Raw genomic sequence first — 20528 nt, 5'->3', positions numbered from 1 at the left:
GTGAGATCACAACCACGAGGGGTTTGACGTACAACTACAGGCATCCAGTCAAGTTTCTAAGAATTTAAAAATATTTTAGGAAAATCTTTATAGTACTTAAAGTTTCACTATATTAAATGATTATGTTACGATAGATTAGATGCAGGGGATGTGACTCTAAAATGCTTCCTTCTTTAACATGCATTTTCTCTTGATGACAGGAGCTCTTACCAAAGTAAAGGAGAGTAAACGGCATGTGGAAGAGGGGAAAATGGAGGTCCAAAAGGCTGACGGCATTCAGGATCGCTGTAATACCATTTCTTTTGCCACTTTGGCTGAAATTCACCACTTCCATCAAATTCGAGTGAGAGACTTCAAATCACAGATGCAGCATTTCTTACAGCAGCAAATAATATTTTTCCAAAAAGTGACACAAAAGCTGGAAGAAGCTCTTCACAAGTACGATAGTGTTTAATATCTGAACTTTGAATTCTAACTTCCCTCAATTTGAGGGTGATTTAAACAGAGTAAAAATAACTGCTGTCAAAGAACTCTTGCCAACTGTCAGTGGTGGTACAAGGATGGTTTTGTGTTCAACTGGAGCCCAGCTGAATATATAATTATGTAGGAAAGAAACAGTTAATATGGTTATGTAATAGAAACAGTACCACACATTGTAGCTAAATTATACTATGTATGCCTACACTACCATTGTAACTTTTGGAATAATGATTATACTATTTGCCTTATTGCTTTTTGAAGTATGGGTATTTTAGTGCATACTTTGTAGACCTCAAAACCCATTAAGGGTCTCAAAGAAGCTGGCTAGTTAAAAGCCTACTTTGGATGCCTTTTTATTCTTGTAGATTTGGATTATCTAAATTCAACCAATTCTCTGTTTACAAACTCCTCCTAGAGCAGCTATGCGACTTTGTGCCTTTAGACTCTTGTTTTTTTCTTTTTCTTTCTTTTTTCTTTTTCTTTTCTTTTTTTTTAAATAAGCCACATTTCTATGATTGAAAGAATGAAGGGTCAGTGCATATCAATGAGAGTCCGATAACCTCATTGCCTGGAAAAGCAATCAGCTGTCACCATCTTGCACAGCAAGTATAATCTCCTGACAAAATGCTGTCTGAAAATGCAGGATCTGGAACCAGTGATCGTCTCTGGATGTGAAGACTATTTATTATGTGTATCAGGAAGCAAGAACATTGTGCCACTGTAGTCCCTTATATGATATGGTAGCATATAAACCTCTTCACTAAATTATAACTCACAACTCTGAGTGAAGATTTGGGGAACTGTCTCATATGAAGAAGAGAATTCAAATCAGGGGATAAAAAAAACAGATTTGGTGACCACTTACTTGGTTTTTTCTTCTTGTTAAGTTTAAAAGTATTTCATTGTTCAGATATTCATTATAATTTTAAAATGGAGCTACACTGTTAAATAATTGACCTGAGACTCCACTGTGATTCACTGACTTACTCAATCAAAAACTTTCAGGGATGTCTATAAAGTATAGTACTATAATTATTTAAAAGTAGCTTTGGTTGAATTAGGAGGGACCAGACATGATTTCTACTATTCCAGATGCTGAAGAGATACAAATTTATTTCTACTTCATGTCAAAGAACCATTAATATTATAAGCCACCACCACCCGCAAAATTGGCTTCAAATCTTTTTAATTCTTTGCTTTTGCTATTATTACAAGGAAAATTTATGAGTTTTGAATACCAAAAAGATTCAAAAGCAGCTTCATTTTCAAAAGCACAAAAAAGAGTCTGGCTTAAGCGAAAGTGCTAAAATGTTAATGGTGATGAAGTTAATGAGTGGGAATGACACGATTCTCCTAATAGTTTACAAATATACTGTGTGGGTGAAAAATCAAGTATCTGCTGTCAGAGGTTGTATGAGAAGCCCTCTGGTACTGTATGGCTAACATGGAAATTTAAAAAAAAGCCAGTCTGAGGTGATCCTCTAGTTTATTAAGTGAGACAGAACATCAACAAGTCTTGGCACTCTAAATATAGAAGGAGGTTTTGTGAAGTAAATAATTTATCATTTCATTTAGAAGTCTCTGAAAAGTGGACTAATGTGGGTTGAATTCTAAGATCAAATAATCAATGTTTTGACCTTTGGTTTGAATTTCATGCCATAGGTTGCTTAGAGCCAGACTTATAACTCTATATGGCTATGTACTTACCGTGGAATTGTAACCAAATTCATTGTTCTTCAAATAACTGATATGATCTTATTGATTGTAAAATAACATGTTTGAACTGAAACAGTTCCGTTTGTAAATTCCAAGTTCATTTTAGCTTGGGAATTACAACATTTATTTTTAAGTCTAGCTCTCCACTGGATAGAGAAGCAATATTTACAATCCCATTTTCCAAGTGGTTTGAAAAGGACATTTATTTGTCTCCTTATATTGACTATGCCTTGGGTTAAAAAAAAAACAAAGAAAACAAAATTTGTGGGTCGGCAGCACGATCTGAATCCCATGACTTTGTTTTGGCCAGTGTAGACTTAGCTTAAATACAGAGAAACTGAAGACTAGGGTGGACCAGGGTCATGAATGTGCGGTTCCTAAACTGAAGACGAGGGTGTGCATTTGTTAGGCTGCAGAAGAAAGTAGAAGTTCACACTGCCTTGTTACAAGGAAGCTTTTGTTTTTAACAAGCACATTATATTACAATTCCAGTGGCTCATAAAGGAATTAAACTAATTTAGTATTGTGGCATAGAAGACCAGAACTATTCTTCATTTCCATTTAAAAAGAGAAGATCTTCATTTCTCTAACAATCTTGGGCCTCTAACACCATTTCAGCAGGCAAATATCCTGAAATGGTGATGCCTGAGAGAAAAGCCATGATAACATGTATGCTGGTCACCATAATCAGAATGGTACAATTCCCTCCAATAAACTCATGCCCTTCATGCATCATCTGGTCTTCTTTATTTCTAGAATCGAAAAATAAGAAGGAAGTGAATGAACTAAAAAAAAGTGTACTTATGTGAGGTGGTCCACTGTGAAAACTTATTTTTCTATTTAAAATCAAAACTATAGTTGTACCTGGAGTTTGACTTCAGATCAAGGGAATGAAACTGATTCTGTAGACCACATAAAAATCAGTCTCACTGCTTTATAATCACATCTATTTTTTTTTTTAATTAAAAAAATTGTTTTAGTTGAAATTGTTTGGACACAGACCTAAAAGAACTTAGTTGAAGGATGACTCTACAAAGATGAGACAGCATGATTTGTAGTGGAGAGGGCAGTGGACTTGGGTTCAGGAGACCAGGATTCTAGTTCTGCCTCTCAAATTTCATAGCTACATGACCTTTGTCAAGTCATTTAATATTCTGAGCCTCATTTTCCTCACCTCTAAAGTGGAAATAATAATATTGTCCTGACCTACCTCACAGGATTGTTGTGAGGAGAGTGCTTTGTAAAGTTTAAAGCACTATATCAATGTGAGCTATTATTTATTAATAAATTCATTTTATGTTAGTTTTTAGGTTGAATAAAATGGTTGCTGGGATTTCTTTGGACCTCACTAATCATATATATATAGTTCATACATATAGTTGCAAGCTCTTATTGTAATTATAAACAATACTTTAGGTGATCTTGTAGCTGAATTTTTCTCTGATCTACATGTTCCAGAACAAAATACAAAAACAACTTTTAAATATTTCTGTTACATATTTCTTAACTACATCTGCCCAGCACTACCATTTTTCTGTGTTTGTCCCTCCACAGCTCCTGGAATCTATTTTCAAATCTGCTTTATTTTTCAAGTTTAATGAAGTGGTCAGCTGAATTTGTTCTTTGCTCCTCTTTGCCTAATGCAGTGTAATTCTTACCTATAAACTAAAAGTCTTGTACTGTTTTATAGCAATATTTTCTTCTGTCAGTTCTTGTCATAAGCTAGCACTATGTCTACCCTTTTCAGAAGGATTTGTTAAATTTCTCAACAAAAGTGAATATTAAAATATTTTCTCTACATTTATCAAGAAAGCATTCATTAAAACGTATGAAAGACTCCCTAGAGAAGGAAATGTGAAGACAATGAACAAGACCTTTTCTGTACTGAGCAATTTCTATGCCAACTGCAGGGAAGCCTACTAAACCCAACTGCTAATTTGATAGCTTTAACAGTGTGTTACTTATATGATTCAGTGAAAAAAAGCACAGAACGTGGAGCCCTGAGTGTTGAGTTCAGATCCCACCTCTTCCATTTACCCAAGCCATTTAACCTTAATAGACCTCAGTTTCCTGAAGTGTAAAATGAGGAGACGGCACAAGAACACCTGTGAGGTTCCTTCCAACGTTGGATCTGTTATGTTGGGAACTATGACCCTAGGTGGTATTTTCTACTGAACACATGTACCAAGGCAAGGAACCCAAGCACAGTAAGTATTTACTGTCAGTACTTACGATACATCAGTAGGAATACAACATCGGCTCATAGATTGGCAGGTGGGACACTTACCTTGCTAAGGTTTGAGGCTACCTAAAGCCATCCTCGAATTAGCTAGCCCTTCCCAGAGCAATGTCTAAAACAGAAGTCTTAATACCAGCACTGTTGGCTGGGTGTACCAGGAGTGCCTACCTGGTACTTTAGGGAAGATCTGGAAGGCCTATTGATTACTGCTTCTATTAAGTCTTTTCCTATGAGCATGAGAAGAAGATGCTCTAACTTTAGCCCGAGCACAGAATGGCAGAGGATGTTTCCTTGGCCAAGCTCATTCGCAAGATTCGGGTTTTTAGCAAATGAATGAAGTTCGTAGGCTCATAGATCAAGCCAGTGATGGAAAGGACCTAAGAGGCCTCCTAGTCCAGTCCCCTGGCTTTTATAGATTGTTCCCTTACGGTTAAAGATTCAGTTGAAGTCACTGATAGTACGTTACAAAAACAGTGAATTGATATCCGCAAATGCATCATATGCAACCTCTTCCATGTTTACGAATTATCTGGCAAGACTGTCAATTATATATTTTAATACATTTTCTCAAATAGGAATTGTTTTAATCATATTTATATAATATATATTTATACAATACATAATTCATATAAGATATAAAATTATATATTTAATTATATATGTGGCAGCATGTTTACATGAAAGTGGAATTATTACACTTCTGAGATTATAAATCTGGGCCTGCAAAGGACCTTAGCAGCAATGTAGTTCATCCTTCTCAATGTACAGTTTAGGGGCTTTAGGTGCAGAGAATGATTTGTCCAGGGTCCTGTAGGTAGTAAGAAGCACCAACGCCGGCCTTCGAACCTAGCTCCGCTAACTAAATACAGGCTCTTCTTCCCTGTGTACCCCAAGTACCTTATGGGAAGTGCTACCTGGTATTCCACTGAAAAATAGCCTTAAGTCTAACTGATGTCTTTGGTCGTTTTTAATACTTTCCATTTAAAGTTCATGCCCTTAGTCAGATATGGTGATAGAGGCCCTTTAGACTTGGTTCACTGCGCTTGGATCATTTAAAAACGGTAGATGTGTTTAAGATTTGGAAAACAGCGCATGTCTGCTGAGGCAACACAGCTGCATGATGGGCGACTGACATTCGACTATGAAATGTACAAGGGAGGAGTCTTACCAGGAGGGAGCTGCCGTCATCACCAAATCAGGCTTCGCTTCTTTGACTTGATGCTAGTTCTAGAGATGCCAGTGGAAGGCGTAGCTCTACGGATGTGCACACGCACACCTCCATCCCAGGCACAGTTCTGTCTCCTCATTCCCATAGTCGGCTCCCCCTTCTGTTCAGAGCGGTCCAAACCCTTCCCTTCGGAGTCTAACACAGGCCCCTCTCTCTTATTGACCGTGCCCTTCTCTGAGCGCCGGACTTGGGGGTGTGCAGCCTGCCACAGGGCCCCTCATCCCACTCTCCTATTTCCCACGGTGTCCTGTGGCGGAGGGGACGGAATGTTGGTCAAGAAGACCCAAGTTTAAATCCGGAGTTGAGCATTTACTAGCTGTGTGACCCTGTGCAAGTCACTGAACCTTCATTGGTTCAGTTTCCTCATCTGAAAAGTGAGAAGAGGGCCCGCTTCCCAGGGTAGTTGTGAGGGTCAAATAAGAACATTTGCAAAGTACTTCACAACCTTACTTTCAGTTATTTCAGCCTCTGGGACCCTGTTTGGAGTGTTCCTGGGAAAGGTACCACTTCCTTATGCTGCTTCTTTTAGAGAGGAGGAAACGGAACCAAATAGGATTAAGTGACTTGCCCAGGGTCACCTTGCTTGGAAGCATTGCAGGTCACATTTGAACCCAGGGCCTCCCATCCGGCCATTCACCTACACGGCCTTTCCTGCTTTGAGTACATTAGGAAGCGTCATTTGATTCTACACCTCAGCAGAACCTACCTGGTTTTGTTGGCATCACTCCCACTCCGTAAGGTGCGAATATTTGATTAACTGCTATCCATAGTCCTGATGGCCCCTCAGGTTGGACCCTGGAGCGAGCGGAGGCGGAGGCGGAGGCGGAGGCTTACCTCTCTCTAGCTCCGCAGTCTTTCTTCTCCTTTTGCTCACGCTTCCCCTCTCCCACTTGTATTTAGCTCTGGCGCGGCCGCGATGCCCCTACGGCTTGGCTGCAGACTGAAGACACCCTTTAGAGCTCACCGAGGCCAGCTCCCCGTGCTCCACGCGGGGCCCCGGAGGCCAGGCGGCTGAAGCGGCTGATCTGGGGCTCCTGGCTTACCCCAGGCTCCATGATGCCTTCTCCGGCTCTGATCACCTGATTTATCGTCTTCGTTGTCAATTAATACTCATTTTATGTGAATGGTTCGCCGTCTCCTGAGGTCACTAAGAGGTAGAAACACTTAAAGAAGAGACTTCAAGGGCGGCCACTCCGTTTCTCTACAAGGTAGAGGTTCCTTTCATTTCTTAGCCTGGCCGCTCAGTTCCGCCTTTCAGTCTCTGCCTGAGGACACGCAGGTGCTCTTCCCTTGTGGAAAAATGGATTTCCATCACCCAGCATTGTACATAGGTCAACTTTTTTGGCTACTTCTGTGGCCTCTCCCGCTCGATGTTCTAGCCTAGATTCTCCGGTTCTCTGTTCTGTCGTGATATTGCTCCTTTCCATCTAAGAAGTCTTAATAAGTAAGAGTCCATAGTTCTAGGACTTTCTTAATTCTTACTTCTTGTCTTAGAGGCACATCTCTAAGAAAAAAAGGCAAAGACTAGGCAATGGGGGTGAAGTGACTTGCCTAGGGTCACCCAGCTGGGAAGTGTCTGAGGCCAGATTGGAACCCAGAACCTCCCCCTCTCTGAGTCACTCAGCCGCCCAGCCCTTCTAAGCTTCTGAGAGGATGCGTGGTTCTCTTCATCTGTACCAGATGAGGTCATAGGCTCAGAGGAGGTAAGTTAGTGACTCAGACTGGAACCCAGAGCCTTTGACTGTTCTCTAGCCCCCCCCCCCCCCCCATTTCAGAGCTGAGGGAGGTGAAGCACCAACAGATCCACCTGTGTGCTGCCTGATAATGAAACTCTCGGGCTCCCACTGAGCTCTGGTCCTTCCTCCTTGTGTGAGTTCTTCGGTGGCTGTGCACAGTGCAATAGTACCTAATGCCAGCCCTGGCAGAGCAGGTCAGCCCGTGATGAGCTGCCTGAAGAACAGAATTAGACTGTAAAAGGGCTTATTTAGGGGGTGCCCTCAAGTCTGTGAGTCAGAGGCCGAGCGCCGCCCCCCCCCCCCCCCCCCCCCCCCCCCGGTCCTCTCTGATCTCATGCCTGAAGTCATTTCCTGCTCAGCCTTAGACTTTTGTGCCCTTATCGGTGATGCCTCCCCTCGTCTCTGGTCTCGCTTCCTCTATTTCTATTTCCACCTCGGAGGAAAAGTGACTCCCGCCCACAAGTGGAAAGAGCTTCCAAGTGACTGTGCTGTTGGGCTCCTCTCCCCCAGAGACAGAAACGTCGTCCTCGGGCAGAGGGGAGCCTACCTGATGAGTTCAGTGCCTCAGCAGTGATTTGTGACCTATGGAGAGCTTCTATTTTATCTCTACCCTCCACAGATTGGCTGTGACAAGTGAGCAAAGTCTAGAAAAAGGAATGAGAGAGGAAGCTTTTATTAAGCACTTATCCTGTGCTGGGCACTAGGCTCAGCAACGCACTCACCGTTTAGTTTATTTTTACTTATTTTAACAAATAAATGTATTTTATAGGGGGAAAAAAGGTTACAAGGCAAACGACCCACAGGAGTGAACTGTTTCTCCATAGCACCAATAATGCATAGGCGGATGATAGAATGGAAACAGTGCTGCTGGATTAGGAGTGAGGGGTGAGCTTTCCTGCCATCCCTTTCCCTGAGGAAAGTAACCTGCAGCGTCTGAGAGTTTTCTAACGGGCAAGGTCTAAATAATACCTCTACTGAGCTGTGGAGATCTTGTGAGAAGAAAGAAAAGTGCTTCTGACCCTCTTATGTAAGGGATTATCTTTAGATCTTCAGTTTATTGGGGGAGGCGAGAACCGAGGGAGAAATGTGTAGCCACTCCTGTTTGGCTCCCAGGTCTCAGACCATTTGAGGCAGATTTTATTATTCTGCTTTCTTTCATTTTCCATATTTAGTCGCCTCAGTGATTCCATCCTCTCTTGGCATTCAAAAGTAAAGTAAAAGTCACCAAAAAGGTTTTTTCACCTTCACATCCAAAACATGCAGAGTAAACTAAACTTACAAGAATACCATGCCAGGACGTTACCCAACGATATTAACTAACTGCATTGGGACACGACTTTATTTTATGATTTTATATTTATATATATATATATATATATATATATAAATATAAAATAATTTATAATTACCAGATACTAAACCATGATGTTTGCTTCAACTAGTGACACTATCCATCTTGGAATCTGTGATGCTAAGAAGGAAATATTAATTTCTTTAACTATATCATTTCTAAATAGAGTTTGGAAAGTTTTTCTTTCTTTTTTTTCCCTCTTGCAAATACCCTTTATCAGCAGGAAACACATGCAACTGACAGATTCTGATTCCAGGCACCTAGATAGCCACCAAAATAAAATCTCATTTTCCCACTGGACTTAGGCTGGCATTTGGTATCTTATCTCTTATCTTTTAATTTTATTGATTCCTTTTTGTTGTTATATTTATTTACAAAGACATCTCTCCTCCCTTTCCTATCCTGGGAGTTACCCCTTATGACAAAGATCACAAAGTTAGCAAGGGAAAGGCAATTCAGTAAAAGGGACCAATATATCAGCTTACCCCATACATTAACTTATTCTGTACACATTGTCCCCTGCTTTTGTAATTAAGGAATGGAAGGGTATTCATTTAGCCCTTCTTGGAGGCTAGCTTTGGTCATTATATAGCATTGAGTTTGACTTTATTGTCTTTTCTGTTAACATAAAAAACAAAACAAAAAAACAACCCTTATCTTCTGCTTTAGATTAAATGCTAAATTTCAGTTCCTATTTTTTCTTAAGTCTTCTTATTCATCCCTTTGTATAATGCAATAATATTCTCCTACATTCATGGACCATAGTTTATTCATCCCCCAATTTATTAACGTCTACTCTGTTTCCATTTCTTTGTACTCTAAAAAATGCTTTGGCATCACTGTAAAATTGGATCAATATGGATCCCTTAATTTTCTTTCTGGAAAAATAGTGCTTTTCTTAGAAAGATAAATTCCAGTTCATTTTGTTTTTCTTTAACTGTGTTATTTTGTGAATGGCCGACTTGTTAAAGTTATGCTGGTGTTTAAAAAAAAAAAAACTTGGGGAAATTAGCACTAATCATTTATGCTTTTCTTCTATCTCCAAGAATATGCTAGTGGTATGAGTCTAATCTCAGATGTGGAAATCTTAAAAATCAAGTTTGTGCTAAGAAAATGGATTCTGTCAGCCAATAAATGTTAAGCATCTGCTCTGTATGGGTCAGGTCCTGCGCTAAGCCCCAGGGCTGTACATATGAAAAAGACAGTGCCTTTCCTTAAGGAGTTTATAGTTTAATGGGGAAATGTCTTCTGTGATGAGAAAAAGCATCTGCATAAGCTGATGTATTTTTCTGGGAGTAATATACTTTATTGATTACTCTGAATGTATGTTTTCAAGCAGAATTATGGAATTCCTTGTTGTTCAGCCACATCTGACTTTGTGACCACATTTGAGATTTTCTTGGCAAAGGTGTAGTTTGCCACTTCCTTCTCTGGCTCATTTTAGAGATGAGGAAACCAAAATCAACAGGACTAAGTGACTTGCCCAGGGTCACACAGTTAGTGAGTGTAAGGCCAGATTTTTAAAAAAAAATTTATTTAATTAAAAAAAATTTTTTTTTGGTTACAATAGACACTTTATTTCCCTCTCTCCCCTCCACCCACCCTATCTGCAGCCGGCAGGCAATTTCATTGGGTATTACTTGTGTCCTTGATCAGAATCTATTTCCATGTTGTTGGTGTTTGCATTAAGATGTTCATTTAGAGTCTATATCCCCAATCATATCCCCCTTGACCCATGTATTCAAGCAGTTGTTTTCTTCCGTGTTTATACTCTCACAGTGTTTCCTCTGAATGTGGATAGTGTTCTTTCTCACAGATCCCTCCCAGTTGTTCAGGGTCGCTGCACTGCCACTAATGGAGACGTCCATTACATTTGATTGTACCACAGTGTATCAGTCTCTGTGTACAATGTTCTCCTGGTTCTGCTCCTCTCGCTCTGCATCAATTCCTGGAGGTTGTTCCAGTCTCCATGGAATTCCTCCACTTTATTATTCCTTTGAGCACAATAGTATTCCATCACCAACATATACCACAATTTGTTCAGCCATTCCTCAATTGAAGGGCATCCCCTCATTTTCCAATTTTTGGCCACCACAAAGAGTGCAGCTATGAATATTCTTGTACAAGTCTTTTCCCTTATTATCTCTTTGGGGTACAAACCCAGCAGTGCTATGGCTGGATCAAAGAGTAGACAGTCTTTAATTGCCCTTTGGGCATAGTTCCAAATTGCCCTCCAGAATGGTTGGATCCATTCACAACTCCACCAGCAAAGCATTAATGTCCAACTTTGCCACATCCCCCCCAGCATTCATTACTTTTCCTTTGCTGTCATGTTGGCCAAACTGCTAGGTATGAGGTGATACCTCAGAGTTGTTTTGATTTGCATTTCTCTGATTATTAAAGATTTAGAGCACTTTTTCATGTGCTTATTTTTTTGATTTCTTTAACTGAAAATTGCCTATTCATGTCCCTTGCCTATTTTTCAATTGGAGAATGGCTTGATTTTTTTGTACAATTGGTTTAGTTCTTTGTAAATTTGAGTAATTAGACCTTTGTCAGAGGTTTTTGTTATGAAGATTGTTTCCCAGTTTGTTGCTTCCCTTCTAATTTTGGTTACATTAGTTTTGTTTGTACAAAAACTTTAATTTGATGTAATCAAAATTATTGATTTTACATTTTGTGATTTTTTTCTAGCTCTTGCTTGGTTTTAAAGTCTTTCCTTTCCCAAAGATCAGACAAGTATACTATCCTGTGTTTGCTTAATTTTCTTATACTTTCCTTCTTTATATTCATGTCATTCACCCATTGTGAATTTATCTTGGTGTAGGGTGTGAGATGTTGATCCAAACCTAATCTCTCCCATACTATTGTCCAATTTTCCCAGGAGTTTTTTTTTTTAATCAAATAGTGGGTTTTGGTCCCAAAAGCTGGGATCTTTGGTTTTATCATAGACTGTCTTGCTGAGGTCTTTTACCCCAAGTCTATTCCACTGATCCTCCTTTCTGTCTCTTAGCCAGTACCAAATGGTTTTGATGATCACTGCTTTATAGGATCGTGTGAGATCTGGGAGGGCAAGTCTTAATTCCTTTGCATTTTTTTTTCATGATTTCCCTGGATATTTTTGATCTTTTGTTCTTCCAAATGAACTTTTTAAATTTTTTTTTCTAATTCAGTAAAAAAGATTTTTGGTATTTCAATGGGTCTGGCAGTAAAGAAGTAAATTAATTTGGGCAGGATTGTCCTTTTTATTATGTTAGCTTGTCCTACCTATAAGCAATCAATGTTTCTCCAACTCTTTAGATCTAGCTTTAATTGTGTGGAGAATGTTTTGTAGTTGTGTTCATATAGTTCCTGTGTTTGTCTCAGCAGATAGATTTCCAAGTATTTTATATTGTCTAGGGTGATTTTAAATGGAATTTCTCTTTCTAATTCTTGCTGCTGAAATGGGTTGGAGATATATAGAAATGCTGATGACTTATGTGGGTTTATTTTGTATCCTGCAACTTTGCTAAAGTTGTTGAATATTTCCACTAGCTTTTTAGTTGATTCTCTAGTATTATTTAAGTAGACCATTATATCATCCACAAAGAGTGATAGTTTGGTCTCCTCATTGCCAATTTTAATACCTTCAATTTCGTTTTCTTCCCTAATTGGTACTGCTAGTTTTTCTAGTACAATGTTAAATAATAGAGGTGATAATGGGCATCCTTGTTTCACTCCTGATCTTATTGGGAAGGCTTCTAGTTTATCCCCATTGCAGACGATGTTTTGCTGATGGTTTTAGATATATACTGTTTATTATTTTTATGGAAGGCCTCTATTCCTATACTTTCTATTGTTTTCAATAGGAATGGGTGTTGTATTTTGTCAAAGGCTTTTTCTGTATCTTTTGTCAAAGGCTTTTTCTGTATCTTTTGAGATCATCATGTGATTTTGGTCAGTTTGCATGTTAATATGGTCAATTATGTGGATGGTTTTCCTAATATTGAACCATCCTTGCATTCCTGGTATGAATCCTACCTGGTCATAGTGAATAACCCTCGTGATCACTTGCTGGAGTCTTTTTGCTAGTATCCTATTTAATATTTTTGCATCTATATTCATTAGGGAGATTGGTCTACAGTTTTCTTTCTCTGTTTTTGACCTGCCTGGCTTTGGGATCAGTACCATATTTGTGTTGTAAAATGAATTTGGTAGAACCCCTTCTTGGTTTATTCTGTCAAATAGTTTGTATAATATTGGGAGTAGTTTTTCTTTGAATGTTTGATACAATTCATTTGTGAATCCATCTGGACCTGGGGGGTTTTTCTTAGGGAGTTCTTTGATGTCTTGTTCAATTTCTTTTTCTGATATGGGGTTGTTTAGGTAATCTATTTCTTCCTCTGTTATCTAGGCAATTTATATTTTTGTAAGTATTCATCTATATCCCTTAGATTGCCATATTTGTTGTCATATAATTGGGCATAATAGTTTTTAACGATTGCCTTAATTTCCTCTTCATTAAAGGTGAGGTCTCCCTTTTCATCTTGGATACTGTCAATTTGGTTTTCTTCTTTCCTTTTTTTAATTAGACTGACCAGTACTTTGTCTATTTTATTTGGTTTTTTTCAAAGTACCAGCTTCTAGTTTTATTTATTAAATCAATAGTTCTTTGACTTTCAATTTTATTAATTTCACCTTTGATTTTTAGGATCTCTAATTTAGTCTTCATCTGAGGATTTTTAATTTGTTCACGTTCTAGTTTTTTTAATTTGCATGCCCAATTCATTGACCTCTGTTCTCCCTAATTTGTTAATATATGAATTCAAGGATATAAATTTCCCCCTGAGTACTGCTTTTGCTGTATCCCATAGGTTTTGAAAGGATGTCTCATCATTGTCATTTCCTTCAATGAAATTATTAATTGTTTCTATGATTTGTTTTTTGACTAACTGGTTTTGGAGAATTGTATTGTTTAATTTCCAATTAATTTTGACTTACCTCTCCATGTACCATTACTAATTATTATTTTCATTGCATTGTGATCTGAGAAGGTTGCATTTATTATTTCTGCTCTTTTGCACTCTTTCGCAATGTTTTTATGCCCTAATACATGGTCAATTTTTGTGTAAGGCCAGATTTGAGCTCAAGAAGATGAACCTTCCTGACTCCAGGCCCAGCACTCCATCCACTGCATTACCTAGTTGCTTGTCCCACCTGTCTTATTTTATAGTGGAAGAAACCAAATCAGAGAAATGAAATGGCTTGCCTAAAGTCATATAGCTAGTCAGGACAATGTCCATTCAAACTAAATCCCTCTGATTCCAAATCTAGCATTCTTTCAATTACTTTGATATGAGGTAGATTTGTGGTTTGATTAATGTGAATACTACCTGCCCCTCAACATTGGGCATTCAACGCATCCCTGCCTTCTCATCCCATAACTCTTCTCATCCCATAACTCTTCTCCATGTTCCCTGCACCTCTTCCTCAGGGTATCCATATAGCAAATTCGCTGCCTTCCTCTAGATCTGTTGATATTTCATGGGTTGTCCATCTGTTATCTATCAACCTTATTTTGTGATCAATTGGCTCTCTTCTAATTGTACATCTTTTTTATTTAACACTGTTTACATTGGTTCTGGTGCATAGTTCAATGTGGGTTGTTTGTTTTATTGCCTCTTCATATCCTTGTTCCGTTCTCCACTGTCATTTGGGTGACCCCAATTTTAATAAGAGTCATTCTTGCCTGTGCATTCTTCTTTGCTCCTCTTCCCCAATTAGTAGCCAAATCCCATCAATTCTACCTCCCCCAAATCTCTCACATTTTGTCCCCTTCTCTCTATTCACACAGATGTGGCTAGAATTTAGGTCCTCTTAACTTCTCTCCTGGATTACCATTTTTGCCTTTTATTTGGTCTCTGTGCCTGTTGGAGTTGTTCTTTTCAATCCATCTTCTGTACAACTGCCAAACTGATATTCTTAAAAAACAGAACTGTGGAATAGTCCCCTCTTTTCTAAAGAATGAATGCAGGTATGAGCATTTCTCGATAGTTCTTGTGTGCTAAGCACTGGAGATTCCAACAGAAAGTAAGATAAGTCTCTGCCCTCAAGAAGCTCACATTCTGAGACGGGGAGCAATCGGTATGTGGGAAGATTCAGCTTCAGGGTGAATGGCAAGGTCCAGAAATCTAGAGAAGGGTAGATGCCAATTCCTGGAACTTTGAAAGGTTCAGTGGCAGGGCATGTAGCAAGACTCAATGTTCCCCTTGCTCACCAGGAAGTGGACATCACTTGGGAACTGAAGAGAAAGAAGAGCTCCTTCTCTCTGAGCCTGCTTCTCTGTCAGTGATAGACAAGATGGTGATTCAGTTCCACGCCTACTATTTCTCTGCCCCACAATATCTTTTTTTGTTGGATTTTTTTCTTTGTGTCTTTAAATTTCTTTCAACTTTTTTTCTTTTAGTGCAAAAAATGTAGAAAGTTAAGTAGTCAAGTGAGAAGCAAAAGGCTACACAAGGAAAACAACAGATCCTGGAATTTCCAAGGTAGAGTCCTTCAAAGCTTAACCTTTGATGGTCAGGATCAAGTGTTTGTGGTGTGGGAAGAACTAGTTTTAAAACTATGAATGTAATCATATGTTTTCAGAGGAAAAGGATGTATTTCAACACCATACTTCATTATCAGGAACTCACCAGGGGGCAAAAATGACAAGGGAGGATGAATTGCAGATCCTTGGTTCCTTCTCTGCTTTGCTAAGGCAAGATGTCTCTTTGGGAGAGGCGGCTTGTAGCTTCCCGGCTCTTGCTTGGGTCTCTTCCTCTTTGGTCATAGTCTCTTGCTCAATGAAACCACATGAAGATTTGCAGCCTGGCTGGTACTTCCCCATACCCAGGTGACTGAGGAGTGCTGGGAATGATGCTTCTTCCCTGCAATGCCTGGCTCACCTGTAAGAATGCTGTATTTGAGCCTGTGCAGCACCTCCCATGTGTTGGGAAAGTCCTCTACAACCTTCAAGTGCTATAGAGATAAAAGCTTTGAGCATTTCCTTATTCTGACTTGCTTTACACAGGAAGAAAAAAGAGAAAGGAAGCCAAATTTGCTACTGGGGAGTTGGTTATCGGAGTCTTTTTTTCCTCTCTGTGTCTCCTGGAGAAGCATCACAAATGGGGCTTTCTCTATATTCCTTGGAGAAAAGAAGCCTTTTTTTCTCAGAGGATTTGGGAATCGCCATAGCATTAGTTATCAAGTTATCAAGTTCAATAATGAATTTCTGAGGCTGGAAACTGTTCCACTGAAGTGTACGTCAAGAAAGCTAATTTAGGATTGAGGAAAGCACTTTGTGGCCTGCAGGTGGAGGGGGCTGATGAGGATCTGTGGCGTACATTTGTCCATTCTTTCCCTCTCTCCTAGTACCTGGTGTCGTGCCGGGAGGCAGTGACGAAGCCATCGTCTTTTCCTTGGATTGTGGCATTTTCTGGATTTGCTGCCTCGATGACAACGTCTTTCAAGACTATTGGAGTTTGGGTTTTGAGGCTTTTAAAGAAGTGATGTCATTTTTAGAACCCGGCTAACCTTTTATTGGAATGCCTCCTCATTTTTAGCATAACGTCTTTGGCTTGTTTTTGAAACCAACCAGTGGAGGATTTGGTGGTGGCGGCGGTTGTTATGGGAGTAATTATGGTTGAGAATTGCCCAAATGGCAATGGGGGGTACTTCTGGGTGTGAGTAGGCCACACTCCATTAGGAAAAAGAGATCGCACAAAAGGTATGTCAAAGATGTCATCAGAGGAATGTAGGACCCGAAGACAAGATGAGCCAGTCACGTGGCCACAGTGACAGATAACTGGACAGACTTCCCATGTGTGGCACGGGTTCAGCCCCCTCTGCTGGCTTTATAGAACACCATGGGTGGAAGTGGCAGAGGATGGACAGGCATGGATGGGTTATGAGCTGCGCCATTGAGTGCCCATATCTATGGCATCACAGACCTGCTGGAGGGTTGTGCAACCCTCTGATAGACTTCCCACCTAGGAAAGTACTAGAAGCATATCAATCCCATGCCAAGTGTTGAATACTTCAGAAACGTGACTGGCCAATAGCTATAAAAAACTTAGTCTACTTTTAGGTTCTCGAAGCCACCACACTGACCTTCCCTGTAACAAATTCCACTTGTCCACGGTGCTTTGACTCTTACCTTCACGCCCAATTCCCTATCTCAGAGCTTCATTCCTATTCCTGCAGGAAGATGCTTCTCCAGGAGACACAGAGAGGAAAAAAAGACTCCGACAACCAACTGCCCAGTAGCAAATTTGGCTTCCTTGCTCTTTTTTCTTCCTGTGTAAAGCAAGTCAGAATAAGGAAATGCTCAAAGCTTTTATCTCTATAGCACTTGAAGGTTGTAGAGGACTTTCCCAACACATTTAGCCATTTGTTTTTCATAATCCTATGAGTTAACTGGGCAGGTAATATTATTTCCATTGTCAGGAGACAGAAGAGTCCAGACTGACAACTTCATCAGTGTGAGGAATTCCTGGTATGGACATTCCCTTTGCCAACACTATTCAACAACTAAGCATAGAGTCCCAGGGATACCGAGAGATCAGATGACTTTCTCATGATTGCACAGCTTGTATGTGTCAAAGTCTTCCTGATCCCATAGGCTACCTCCTCTACCATTTTGCCATGCGTCACTATTTTGGAGATGCAGAAACCAAGACTCAGAGAAGTTGTTTTTTTCAAAGTCACACAGCTCGCCAGTGTCAGGACCTCATTTAGAACCCAGATGCTTACGCCTTCATACCAGTCAGCCACTTTTATTTAGTGGTTACTTTTGTAAACCACATATTATCAGGTCCTTTTAAAGGTGGGGTGTCTTTTTCCATTGACTATGTAACTACTGGAAAGTAACTTGAAAAAACGTGTGCCTATTTTGTTTGGCTTCCCTTTCAGCTATTCCTTCATCATTCTTCCCATCAGTCAAATTAGACAACAGCCAAGCCTCCGACTACAACAGATGTAATGTGCTGCTTGTTTGGCATATTCCAGCCTGTACCATCAGTTATGGTTTCATCTGTATGTGTCTTGTTCCTCCAAATGGAGCACAAGCTTCTGGAGAGCAAAGACTATTTTTCAACATCTCCCACTAGTCTAGCATCACAGGGAAGGGGCTTACTTTCAGAAGGTACTGAATAAATATTTGTTACTACATTGATTCTGGAGTTTTCCTTTTTCCTTAATCTGCTTGAAGTCTCCCAGGCAATCTCTGCTAGCTTATGGGTAGAAGACTCTCTGCTTGAAAACTGGAATGTTGGGTGGGGATGTGATGATCCTTCTGGCATTATTTTCAGTGTTAATTCTCTACCTATATATGTTCCTGGTTGGAAGCCATGATGAGATCTCTTGAAGCCAAGGGAATCAAACCAAGTAAGGTGTCCCTCCAAGGTGAGAGGTTAGAGAGAGGTAGATAGCCCACCCTGTCTGCTGCCATACGCTTGCTCACCTCTAGATTTGGCTCACAAATCATACATAGTTTAGTACGTATTGTCACTCTTTGTACCTATGTTTTTAGGCTACATCTATAGACAAATAGGGCAGCAAGGTGACAGAGTGCTGGACTTAGACTCAGGAAGACCTCAGTTCAAATCTTGCCTCACCCAATGCGTGACCTCGGATAAATCACTTCACCCTGTTTGCCTCAATCTCTTCTTCTGTAAAATGAGCAGGAGCAGGAAAATGGTGAACCACTCCAGTGTCTTTGCCAAGAAAAACCCCAAATGGGGTCATGAAGAGTCAGACACTGTGTGAAGTGGGTAATTCCACAACATGACTGAACTGCAACAATAGTGAGCAAGTAAGTCGTCTCCTCTCCTTCTTTTTCTAGTTAGAATGATATATTACCTATTCCAATCCAATGTGTCAACGATTCTATTTTTCTTTATTTCAATCACCACCAAACAGTGCAGTCTATTTAGGCTGCATACAAAGAACAAGATTTGACTTGGATGTGTGCATGGCCTTTTCTGTTCCATTTGCTGCTGGCAGTGAGAGGCAGCTTGGGGTAGTGGAATGAACAGAGGGCTTGGAGCGCAGGCTGCTGATAAGCCATGGGACTATCAGTCCAAGTTCTAATGCTTAGGGTGCACAACCCCTGAATGACTTGCTCTGCCTAATTCAGGGATCCTCCTGTCAGGACAGTGGTCTGAGCATAGCCTAAGGAACCTAGGACAAAAGTCCCCTGCTCCAGGGTTGCTAAGTGCTAGTCCAAGCGTTTGGATGCTCCTAGTTTGCTTGGCTGATGCTAGTTTCCAGGGCGCTGATGGGTATTGGAAGAATTTATTCACTCAAACCCAAATATTAAATAGAATCTGGGTGATTTCCCACTGAGGAAAGAGTGACTTTCTTGAAAAAGACAGATCTTGACCTAGAGGCTTATGTCGCTTCTGGGACATCTTCTTAAAAGTGTATGATCTGTCTTGGGAGACAGCCTATGCCCAGGGCTATTTCGGCTTTTTTATTAGTCAGACCTATGTTATACCCAGTCTGCCCAGAAGAGGATCTCTCTTATAAAGATCTCTTTTCCAACAACTTCACTCTCCCAGAATAGGGAGGTCCTGGGTTCAAATGTGACTCTCAGATACTTCCTAGCCACGTGACTCTGGCCAAGTCATTGAACCCCAATTACCTTGCCCTAACTGCTCTTCCATCTGAGAAAGGTTACTTAGTATCAGTTCTAAGCTGGAAGGTAACGGTTTAAAAAAAGAAGAAGGGAGAAAGAGAGACACAAAGAAAGTGACAGAAAGAGACGGACACACACACACACATACACAGAGAGAGAGAGAGAGTCACTGAATTTCTTATCAGGTCTGATTGAACATTGACTCAGCAATTAGAAAACGGGTTCAAATTTCCTTCTGACATTTATAATACCTGTGTATCCTTAGGTAAGTCACTTAGCTTCCTTAAGTCTCATTTTCTTCATCTGTAATATAGAAGGGTTATACTCGATGACTTCTGAATTCCCTTCCAACTCTAGGTTTTTGTTCCTCAAATTAAAAATCCCCAGATAAAAATTAAATTAGAAATCCTAAAAATTAAAGGAGAAATTAATAAAATAAAAAATCAAAGAACTATTGAATTAATAAGTAAGACAAGAAGCCGATACTTTAAATAAACAAATAAAATTGACAAAGTACTGGTTAATCTAATAAAAAAGGAAAGAAGAAAACCAAATTAACAATATCCAAGATGGAATGGAAGACCTCACCTCTAATGAAGAGGAAATTAAGGAGGTGGAGTCAAGATGGCGGCTTAGAAGCAGCAAAAGTTCAGACCTCTGAATAACCTTCCTTACCAATTACAAACTAATGCTCCCAGGGGACTGAAAATCAAACCCAACAACAAGACAGAGCCAAGGAACCCTCCTGCTGGAATCAATTCAAAAGGTACACCCCCCCCCAAAAGCTGGAATTTGAGAACACTCGTGTTAAAGGGGAAGGCAGAAGGAAGGTCCCAAGACCCCTCCCCCCCCCACACACACACCTAGAGCGCTAAGCCTCCAGCGGCAACAGGAACCTCTGGGTGGGTAAAGGTACTGGTCTGGAGGGTGTACCTTGCAGGCAGGGTTGTGCCAGGTTGAGAGCATCAAACACAGGAGGTTGGGAAGGAGCTGGAGAGGGAGTGCAGAGCGGGTAGCCTGGTTACAGCAGCAGAGACCCTCCATACTGCTCTAGCCTTCCAGGAGGTTTTGGCCTCAGAGCACATCCAGACCAGACCACCTGAACTTAATACCTTCAAAAG

The 20528-nt window shown here is 40.2% G+C and overlaps 1 protein-coding gene and 1 long non-coding RNA gene across 3 annotated transcripts in view; one reads left to right on the top strand and one right to left on the bottom strand.

Annotated features, from left to right (window-relative positions):
* The window catches only part of SNX18 (sorting nexin 18), a 196737-nt gene that overhangs the window by 33994 nt on the left and 142215 nt on the right, over nucleotides 1–20528 (top strand). Inside the window, exon 2 of one of the 2 annotated variants that reach the window (XM_001380859.4) lies at nucleotides 201–2928. The exons of the other annotated variant lie outside the window; for it this stretch is intronic. Within the exon in view, the coding sequence (XP_001380896.3) occupies nucleotides 201–454 (254 nt within the window). The 3' untranslated portion in view covers nucleotides 455–2928. Of the gene's footprint in view, nucleotides 1–200; nucleotides 2929–20528 lie in introns of those variants that run through there. 2 annotated transcript variants of the gene reach the window in all.
* On the bottom strand, nucleotides 2637–19550 carry LOC103100864 (uncharacterized). The gene is made up of 2 exons (XR_463731.3): nucleotides 16927–19550; nucleotides 2637–2948 (listed from the first exon to the last, which is right to left on the bottom strand). It is a non-coding gene; the product is annotated as an uncharacterized LOC103100864 (long non-coding RNA).

Source organism: Monodelphis domestica, chromosome 3, assembly GCF_027887165.1.
Source record: "Monodelphis domestica isolate mMonDom1 chromosome 3, mMonDom1.pri, whole genome shotgun sequence".
NCBI lineage: Eukaryota > Metazoa > Chordata > Mammalia > Didelphimorphia > Didelphidae > Monodelphis > Monodelphis domestica.
The sequence above is the reverse complement of the archived record's forward strand: the minus strand, read 5'-3'. Positions and strand labels throughout refer to the sequence as shown.